We start from the raw sequence: 11,213 nt of genomic DNA on the forward strand, positions 1-11,213 counted from the left end.
CACACACATATATATATATTGAACTCTACATATACAAGCATAACTCAATATATATAATGAACTCTCCTTTTAGTGTTGTCACATATGCAATGATTTCATTTGTTACTCATCACACTGCTTTCCACTCTTTTTGTTATTTTTAATGACATTTGTGACATTATTTAAATCTGTGCTGACTTTGTGTCTTGCTACAAGTATAGTTTATGTTGTCCAAACTATCATTTAGACAGGCAGTAACCTGAACAATGGTCAGGATTTAATATGGAAAACCAAATCCATCATTAAAGTAGACAATAACTTATTCAGTGCATCATGTTTGTAATAATTGTATCCTAAATTAAGATCATCTTTGTTAATGGTTAAATGAATTAAATTAGTAAAGTATGTATGGACATATTTATGCATTTCATTGGCCAAGTTTCAGTGATTTAAAAAGGTGTCAAATCTTGACATCCAGAAACTCTGTTGACTCCTGTCCTCTCTCCCTTTGATATTTACTTTTCTTGCAGGCCATCAAACCTTCTTCTGGACCAAAGCAATGTCGACATCACTACCTTCCGCACAAGTGACTGGCTTAATGGTGTTCGAACAGCACAGTGCAAAGAAATCTTCACAGGCGTGGAATACAGTTCTTGTGACACCATAGCCAAGATTTCTACAGAGTAAGAAAAAGTTTTTAAGAAAACTGAATGATTCTAAACTTTCTACTGAGCATACATGTTTTGGATTAATGTGTTATAAATATAGTTGAACCTCTGAGGTACTTACTCTTCCCTGTAACCACTGAACTGGTTCCTGGGTCTCTCTATAAATAACACCTTTTGGGTTTATGTGTATTGGTGTGTCTTCTTCCTTCAGATAGACCAACAGATACACAGCCCCAAGCCCCTAACTAAAAACATGAGCATATAGGGCATGATGATTTTGTGTTTTCTGTTACTTTTAACAAAACATAGTTTCGGTGGAAATGGAAAAGAAAAATTTAAGTAGGTAAGCTGGTATACAGGGAGACATGCTAAAGTCAGAAGCAGCTTTCACAGCTGCTAAATAAGCATATCACCATCTATGATTGAGTCTATTAAGGATTTCATCTTTGCAAATGAAGTTACAAATAAGTTTAAGGTATTACTTTATTATTTTCCTTAAAAAGCTTATATTCATCTTGGAAAAACAGAATATAAATAATTTATATGGTTTGATGTGTTAAAAGGCAATAATAATTAAATATAATATGATGAATTTCTTAGACAGAGATCTTTGGATAATAGCAATTCTTTGGGGAAACACATGGGCTTAACGGAAGGGGGTTTACCAAGTGAATCCAGTGACTAGTCAATAACTGTCATCTTTGTTCACAGGGTATGGTAACTGGGAACTGGCAGTAAATAACTAGAAGCCATATTCTTTTCTCTGTGAATGAAGAGTCAATTTACTCCATTTCTTAATGTAACCTACATCATTCTTTTCTTTTTCTGCACAGTGACTTTTGCTGCACTCCCATGACCATAGATAAAAATGGCTTTCTCTGCCCTCAGTCATGCAATCTTAGTTTGCTACTCAACTGACTAGGGCCCAACTCTCTTAACTTCAAGCCCTCAAAAGAAAATTTGGATGGGCTCAGTGCTACTTGTATATGACACCTTCAAAGTCATATGTTTTCCTTTATAAAACTATTTCTGTTCAAAAGAGGTGAAGTAAGATGGCATGAACTTGGCTCTAGGAGCCTTTTCCTGAGGGTAAAATAGAGAACTGTTCCAAAAAAGTTTTTGTGTTGGCCAGATACACCAACTTATACATAGTTTTGTAGCTTGTACAGTTTGTTTGCAAACTGTGTCCATCTTTGTTCCAGAATCTTATATCTTTCATCTTTGTTTCTTAAAACAATCTCTTTGTTGCCCTCTATTTCCTTTACGTTAACCTCTCCTACCAATATTTGAATATTTAAATATTGTTGAATATTTAAAACTTTCATTATCATCTTGTCAATCATTTAAACAAAGCCAATGTGGAGAGCTACAGATGAGCTATCAAAAAGGAATGTGGAGTGCAATTAGTAGACATATAAGTGCCTAGTAAGTAGGTAAAGAAGTTGATCATTCATGGCATAATATTCCAATCAGAAACACAAGTCACAAAAGGACCTCATTTATTACTATGGAAGAGGAGAATTGTTCTTAAGAAATAAGCTTATTCTAGTCTATTTAACCTGTGTTGGCATTCCTGTTTAAAGGGAAATCCACTGTTTATTGAATAGACTTCTGACTCAATCTGCAACACGCTTTGTCTTTCGGTAGTAGTTATTTTGATCATACACAATCACAGGATATAGTAATATTTTTAAATATTTTAATTCTTACTTTATTAATATAAACAGTTGGGGTTATGATATATAAGACACCTGCTTTGGGGCACAGAAGCATAGGGGAGAGCAAACACAGTTGAATATTTCCGCACCATTGCCAGATTTTCAAAAGCAACATTTTATAAATGTGTATTTTCAATAAAATATCAACACTTATAGCTTTTAAATAATGAAGTGGATGAGGCAGAACATTGTTAATATGATTAACTGCCAGCTCACAATTTAAATAGAGTCAGACATTGTAAGTTGTGAATATGTTAAGAAAGCTATTTGCTTAAAAAGGTGAAGTGGCAGCATTTGTTACATTTCCAATTGAGAAATATATTTGTCTCAACCATACAGTTTTGGACAGTAAGCTCTTTTTTGCTGGTTAGAATGTTTTCACTTGATAGTTATTATTATTATTTAAACAATCTGTACATTCAAGATAAAAACTGACTTTCCTGAGACTCAACTCTTTCAGGTTTGTTCTTCACACTGAGTCACATGGTTTCAGATCTCTCTGCATTTCCAACTCCACAGTTATCATTCTTCTGTCCTTTCTCCTGAACTCAGGAACAAGATAGGATTAAGATCTATTGGCCTGAAATTCCTTGAAAAGAATTATTTCTTAGATCTCAGTGTGGTGTACCTCCTGCCCATAGTTTATACTACAAAAATTAGAATTAAAAAAAAACATTTAATAAACTAATTATTTGGGGAATTCTAATGAGGCAACAATGATATCTTAAATCCTTTAAAATATTTAACCCAGTATTTCATCCTTTTTCAGTCCTAAGATTATTGTTTGAATTTGATTTCTTTCAATCCTTATTTTCTTTGTGCCATTCAGACTCAATTCAGAAATTATTCCCTTGACTAAATAACTCCAGAGAGTCTTCTAAAATAAGATAGTGATAACTAAAAAAGGACATTAAATTATTTTTTCTATCCATACTATCAAATCACAGAAAAAGTTCAATGGGGCTTCAAACTTAAATATTAACTTATTTCAGTTAGTTCAGGATTTCATTTACAGCAAGCTACTCAAGTCATTTCATTTTCAGATGAAATCCAGAAAATATGCAATTTAATTCAGTATATAAAACATAATTTTTAAAATATTATTTAATAGCGTAAGATAGATTTCAGAAGGTTAATGTAAGAAGGGAAGAGAGAATGAGAAAGGGGGCAAAAGTGACCATAGACTCTGGAGAGAGAATAAAGTGTGTGTAATGAATATTAGGCAGATTCATTGCAACATGTCATTATCCTGTACTCTTGGAGGCCATTTTCCAAGTGTCATCACCTATCCTTTTGCCTTTGAAGTACCATATAGCTCATTAACCTCTGGTCTCAATCTTGAGTTGACCTATGGTCTTGAACTTATCCACTGCCCTTCTGAACAGGGTAGTCAAGATGATATAAGCATGTGGGGAGTGTTATTGAGACTATAGCAGCTGTATGTTCAGAACAATTTTGTACATGGCAAGGTGGTGGATAGAAGACAATATGGAGGAGGTAGAGAGAGTAGAGAGTCCATAAAAAACCCAAGCTGAAGCATAACCTAAAGGGATTATTGCTTTAATTCTCTTTTCCAATATAATCCTTGGCATTAAACATAGAATTATGTTTATTATTAAAATGTTGCTTATATTGAGTTCTGAGACATGGAATCTTAAAGTTTTATGAAGATTTCTTGAGGCGTGAGCTTGGAACATACAGTCCTTCCTACTGAATCAAGAGCCCCAGAGTTGGGCTGGCCCTTCAGAGAGATCTGTGAATGCTCAGCATCTGATTTTTACCTGGCTGCTGAGGTCCAGGTGCTCCAGAGGGAGGTCAAAGCCAAGAGTCATAGCATGGCACTGTGTCATATTACTCTGTCATTGTGCTTAAATTGCTCAAAGAGCTCAGGAAATTAGTATACGACCTTGAAACATTCTTTTTTTCCTGCTATCCATTATTATCTTTTTTTGAGCTTTTAAAAAAAGAGAAAAGGAAGAGAGAAATATTAGCGAGTCATAAAAATATGATGTAGAATTGGAAGAAAGATGTTAGAAGAAATATAAAAAGAGACAGGATCTATTGATTTGTACACATATATTTATATCCGACTTGTTTTCTGGCTGTACATTCTTAACCTGATTTTGAAATAATTTGGAGACTAGGATGGAAATGTTTGTTGCTCATTTTGAAGATACATGCAAGGCCTATAAAGGTATATAAAGAATCAAAATCCCCCATAGAATGCACTTTCTTTCAAAAGTGGGTAGAACAATTTTGTACATGGCAAGGTGGTGGATAGAAGACAATATGGAGGAGGTAGAGAGAGTAGAGAGTCCATAAAAAACCCAAGCTGAAGCATAACCTAAAGGGATTATTGCTTTAATTCTCTTTTCCAATATAATCCTTGGCATTAAACATAGAATTATGTTTATTATTAAAATGTTGCTGATATTGGGTTCTGAGACATGGAATATTAAAGTTTTATGAAGATTTCTTGAGGTGTAAGCTTGGAACATACAGTCCTTCCTACTGAATCAAGAGCCCCAGAGTTGGGCTGGCCCTTCAGAGAGTTCTGTGAATGCTCAGCATCTGATTTTTACCTGGCTGCTGAGGTCCAGGTGCTCCAGAGGGAGGTCAGAGCCAAGAGTCATAGCATGGCACTGTGTCATATTACTCTGTCATTGTGCTTAAATTGCTCAAAGAGCTCAGGAAATTAGTATACGACCTTGAAACATTCTTTTTTTCCTGCTATCCATTATTATCTTTTTTGAGCTTTTAAAAAAAGAGAAAAGGAAGAGATAAATATTAGTGAGTCATAAAAATATGATATAGAATTGGAAGAAATATGTTAAAAGAAATACAAAAAGAGACAGGATCTATTGATTTGTACACATATATTTATATCCGACTTGTTTTCTGGCTGTACATTCTTAACCTGATTTTGAAATAATTTGGAGACTAGGATGGAAATGTTTGTTGCTCATTTTGAAGATACATGCAAGGCCTATAAAGGTATATAAAGAATCAAAATCCCCCATAGAATGCACTTTCTTTCAAAAGTGGGGATCAATACAAACAGCCTATATTCTCTAAGTGAAAGTTTTATTATCCACAGTTACAAGAAAAGTGACAAGTTTGATGTCACTTCCCACTAGCCTTCCTGGTGAAGCAAGGCAGCTGAAGAGTATGATCAGAGAGGACCTTGGGAAAAACACAAGGTGTCCATAGAAAATTTATCAGCCCCTTGAATGGCATCAGGGTGGTGACCTGTAGATCATCAGAAACTTCATTGCCAGCTCAGGTGATAGGCATGCAACCAGTCTTGGTTAATTTTATGCAGGAAATACTTAATTATCATCTAAATTGTTTCTTAAATTGTTACCTATTTTCTACTTGTCCAGCTTTACTGCTTGGGAACTCATTTCTTAAGGAATCATTAGTCCATTACTATGTAGTTGAAGTTGAAACTCCCAATTTCTCATTCTTTCCTTTAGGCTCAATATAAAGGTGCCCCATGTGCGTGTGTGTGTGTGTTTGTGTGTGTGTGTGTGTGTGTGTGTGTGTGTGTGTGTGTGTTTTCTTCTTGCCATTCTCAATTTGCCTGGGTCTCTTTGACAAGTGATACTTTACTCTCCTATCAATTTCCCCCAGATAATTGTATTTTGGGCTATTGATTTATTCTTTAGTAAGAACATATTGAGCCCCTACTAAATGATAACAATTATTCAGAGTGTGGTTGCTAAGCAGAGTACAAAACCAACAAGAATGCCTTTTCGTATGAAATTCACATTCTTGTGGAGTAAAATAGAGAATTAAGAAAATAAATCAGAAAGAAAGGTAATATGCTGAACAGTAAAAATGTTTGGAAGAAAATGAACAAGAAAATAAAATATGAAGTGGAGGTATGAATATAGAGAGGTTTTACAATATTAAATAGAAGGGTCAGGAAGATCTCATGAGATGGGGAAGTTTGAGTCAATATCTGAAAGAGGTGAATATATTAAATAATTACTTGAGTCAAGACTATTTAATTAATGATTTGCACATGTTCATATAACATTTTTTTCTTAATGACTTTTTTTGTTCTATAATCTTCATTTTATGTCTGGTTTCTGAGTTTAAACTATTTTAAATTTAGTAACTTTGATAGAAATAAATTCTTATAATTTTTTCTACTTTTAAGAAATGGTTCCAGTTATCTATGGCTGACAACAAACTGTTTTAAAACTTAAAGACCAAAACAACAATTTTCTTGCATATCACAATGTCATTGGTTATAAATTTGGACAGAGCTAGACAGGCAGGTCTTCTGCTGTAGTGTTAGCGCTGACTGACGTATACATCTAACAGGAATATGGCCTTGTCTGGAGGACTGGAGATGGTTTCATTCCTGTCACATGGTGCACGTGGCTACATAGCGGAGACTGCAGACTAAGTACTTTCAGCTGGCCTCTCCAAAGTCTCAGGGTAGTTAGACTTCCTATATGGCACTTTGAGGCCCAGAGAGAGTGTCCAAAGGGAAAAGAAGTTGAATCTGGCAGTTTCTGAATACCCAAGTGTAGAAACTGATACAGTGTCACTTACGACATACTCTGTCAATCAAAGTAGTCCTGGAGCTGGCCCAGATTCAAGGGAATGGGATAATGCCCCAACAAAGAATGCGTGACCATCTATATCAGTGTCCTAGGGCTGTCATAACAAATTACCACAAATGTATTGGCTTAAACAACCAAAATTTGTTTTCTCACATTTCTGGGGTCCAGAAGTCAGAAATCAAGATGTTAGCAGGGCTACAAGTCCCTAAGGGCGAATCCTTCCTTACTTCTACCGGCTTCTGGTGAATCCCAGAATTCCTTGGCTTATGGCAACATAACTCCAATCTCTGCTTCCATCTACACATGTATCTCTTCTTTGTCACTGTGTGTCCTTTTCTGTCTCTAATAAGAATAGTCTCATTAGATTTAGAGTCCACCCTAACCCAGTATTATCTCATCTTGATCTTTGTCTTAATTACATATGCCAAGAGCCTATTGTAGTTTCGGGTGGACATAAATTTTGAGGGGACACTATTCAACCCACTATAACATTTATATTCTTCTACAATATTAGAGGTGAAATGGCCAGGATACTATACATGGATGATGTAAAAATGGCCAAGACCCTATTGTAGTTTTGGGTGGACATAAATTTTGAGGGGAACACTATTCAACCCATTATAACATTTATATTCTTCTACAATATTAGAGGGGAAATGGCCAGGATACTATACATGGATGATGTAAAAATAAAAATTATGTCCAAACCACTAAGATGGATGATTTTGCAAGCTTTGCTAACTGAAAATCTCATACTTACATACTATCCAGGAAACCATGATTCTCACCAAATATTTTATTTTTTTTTTACAGTGACATGAAAAAGGTTGGTGTCACTGTGGTTGGGCCACAGAAGAAGATCATCAGTAGCATTAAAGCTCTAGAAACACAATCAAAGAATGGTCCAGTTCCAGTGTGAAGGGCTATTTCCCAAAGGGAGTGGTGGCTGAGGAAGATGTAGCATCACTCTGCAGACAGATGATAATGCGGGAGATACTGGTGGAAGTTTCAAGCCCTATAAGACACTCATATATGAGTACAAATGCCTTAAAATGGAATTAAAAAACTCTTTATTTTCCCATATCATTTAGTGGATTGGTGGGTGGGTGTTATTTTGTTTTGCAATTGATTTTTTATATTAGTTGATGGATGAAATTAAAATTCTTCAGCATGAAATGATGAAGAGCTAGCCTAGAGCCATGGATCATATACTGACTATTATAAAAGCAAAACAAGTGAAATAACAAAATGAACATAATGGCTCTGTTCACTACTAGCCACAAAGGAAAAGACTTGTGATATTTTTCTACACAGAATAAATCTGTAACAGGTATTTTTTTTCTTTAGAAGCAAGAAAAACAGAGGAATTTATACCTCAAACTATCTGGCCATATTTACTACCTTTTCATTGTATTATTCTCTTTTATCTGTTAAAAAGCATATAAAGTTTGTAGCTGTTTTAAGTACCATACATTTATAATTATTAGCTTTGTTAAGTATTATCATGTAAAATGAGTCTTAATTTTGAAGAAAAGTACATATTTATTTTCTTTCTAATTGTTTTAATTGTTTTCTATTTATGCCTCAATGATTTAATTTGGATTTGTTACAGCCAAGTGCCAAATGCTCTCTCAAATTGTCAGCAGTAGGAAACATGGAAAACTAAACATAGGGAATGATGGGTTTCTTTCCAGATTTTCAAAACATCCATGTATATATAGAAACCAAATCAATTCCCCTGTTCATTCACTAACCAAATCTAATATTAGAGGGGAAATGGCCAGGATACTATACATGGATGATGTAAAAATAAAAATTATGTCCAAACCACTAAGATGGATGATTTGGCAAGCTTTGCTAACTGAAAATCTCATGCTTACATACCATCCAGGAAACCATGATTCTCACCAAATATTTTCTTTTTTTTTACAGTGACATGAAAAAGGTTGGTGTCACTGTGGTTGGGCCACAGAAGAAGATCATCAGTAGCATTAAAGCTCTAGAAACACAATCAAAGAATGGTCCAGTTCCAGTGTGAAGGGCTATTTCCCAAAGGGAGTGGTGGCTGAGGAAGATGTAGCATCACTCTGCTCTAAGGGCGAATCCTTCCTTACTTCTTCCGGCTTCTGGTGAATCCCAGCATTCCTTGGCTTATGGAAACATAACTCCAATCTCTGCTTCCATCTACATATGTATCTCTTTTTGTCACTGTGTGTCCTTTTCTGTCTCTAATAAGAATAGTCTCATTAGATTTAGAGTCCACCCTAACCCAGTATTATCTCATCTTGATCTTTGTCTTAATTACATATGCCAAGAGCCTATTGTAGTTTCGGGTGGACATAAATTTTGAGGGGACACTATTCAACCCACTATAACATTTATATTCTTCTACAATATTAGAGGTGAAATGGCCAGGATACTATACATGGATGATGTAAAAATAAAAATTATGTCCAAACCACTAAGATGGATGATTTTGCAAGCTTTGCTAACTGAAAATCTCATACTTACATACTATCCAGGAAACCATGATTCTCACCAAATATTTTCTTTTTTTTTACAGTGACATGAAAAAGGTTGGTGTCACTGTGGTTGGGCCACAGAAGAAGATCATCAGTAGCATTAAAGCTCTAGAAACACAATCAAAGAATGGTCCAGTTCCAGTGTGAAGGGCTATTTCCCAAAGGGAGTGGTGGCTGTGGAAGATGTAGCACCACTCTGCAGACAGATGATAATGCGGGAGATACTGGTGGAAGTTTCAAGCCCTATAAGACACTCATATATGAGTACAAATGCCTTAAAATGGAATTAAAAAACTCTTTATTTTCCCATATCATTTAGTGGATTGGTGGGTGGGTGTTATTTTGTTTTGCAATTGATTTTTTATATTAGTTGATGGATGAAATTAAAATTCTTCAGCATGAAATGATGAAGAGCTAGCCTAGAGCCATGGATCATATACTGACTATTATAAAAGCAAAACAAGTGAAATAACAAAATGAACATAATGGCTCTGTTCACTACTAGCCACAAAGGAAAAGACTTGTGATATTTTTCTACACAGAAGAAATCTGTAACAGGTATTTTTTTTTCTTTAGAAGCAAGAAAAACAGAGGAATTTATACCTCAAACTATCTGGCCATATTTACTACCTTTTCATTGTATTATTCTCTTTTATCTGTTAAAAAGCATATAAAGTTTGTAGCTGTTTTAAGTACCATACATTTATAATTATTAGCTTTGTTAAGTATTATCATGTAAAATGAGTCTTAATTTTGAAGAAAAGTACATATTTATTTTCTTTCTAATTGTTTTAATTGTTTTCTATTTATGCCTCAATGATTTAATTTGGATTTGTTACAGCCAAGTGCCAAATGCTCTCTCAAATTGTCAGCAGTAGGAAACATGGAAAACTAAACATAGGGAATGATGGGTTTCTTTCCAGATTTTCAAAACATCCATGTATATATAGAAACCAAATCAATTCCCCTGTTCATTCACTAACCAAATCTCTCACAGTCTGAATTATCTCACATATTTTTGTCTCTGCATTTAGTATAAACTATATGCTCCTAATTTAGTGTAATATACTGGCTTGTAAGTTATGGATTCTCAATGGCATACCTGCCCTACTCTGGTGTTTAGGAAACCATTCATTGGTAAAGAAGCTAAGTTAGAGCTCCTAAATAGAGAATAGCTACACTGTAAATAATTGGAATCCTATTTCAATTGCTGCATTAATTGGCAACACAGCCTGTTGGCCAATGCATAAGTAAAAAGCAATCACTTTCTGGCAGGCTCTGAAATGTCACTCAATATCTTAGCTTATAATTGCTGAGCTGTTTTTAGCTAATGATTATAACTAAACTACTCATCTGAATCATGGGAGTTTAGTTTAATTAATTAAACTTTGTAATAATCTATAGCAGGTATTGTTATCTTAAAGAGTCTTTCACTGAAATGCACCTGTTGTAATGTTAGTGTATAAATTAGAAGCATTAAATTACTTTACATAAACAGTTTTATTTTTGAAATACATAAAATGGTTATCTAGCAAATGATTCAAAATCTGTAGGCAGTGGAGAGATCTCTCATTGTGGGAACTTAGACTTACTATTTCATAAAGGTCAAATATGAGCATAATCAGTAATATTTGAAAAGCTGTACCTGGTATAGATCTAGCCACTAAAACATTGTAGCTCAATCTATATCTTCTAATGCTGATATGATCATTTCATGAGGATAATAAATGAATATGACATAAGAATACA

The 11,213-nt window shown here is 34.5% G+C and overlaps 1 protein-coding gene across 1 annotated transcript in view; it reads left to right on the forward strand.

Moving 5' to 3' along the window:
- The window catches only part of LOC102255650 (ephrin type-A receptor 3), a gene marked incomplete at its 5' end in the record, with an annotated part of 78,393 nt that extends 69,701 nt beyond the window's left edge, over window positions 1–8,692 (forward strand). Inside the window, 2 exons of the mRNA XM_014550628.1 lie at window positions 510–662; window positions 7,756–8,692. Of these exons, the coding sequence (XP_014406114.1) occupies window positions 510–662; window positions 7,756–7,861 (259 nt within the window). The remainder of the gene's footprint in view (window positions 1–509; window positions 663–7,755) is intronic.
- Between the last annotated feature and the right edge of the window lie 2,521 nt (window positions 8,693–11,213).

This window comes from Myotis brandtii, unplaced genomic scaffold, assembly GCF_000412655.1.
Source record: "Myotis brandtii unplaced genomic scaffold, ASM41265v1 scaffold609, whole genome shotgun sequence".
Classification (NCBI taxonomy): domain Eukaryota; kingdom Metazoa; phylum Chordata; class Mammalia; order Chiroptera; family Vespertilionidae; genus Myotis; species Myotis brandtii.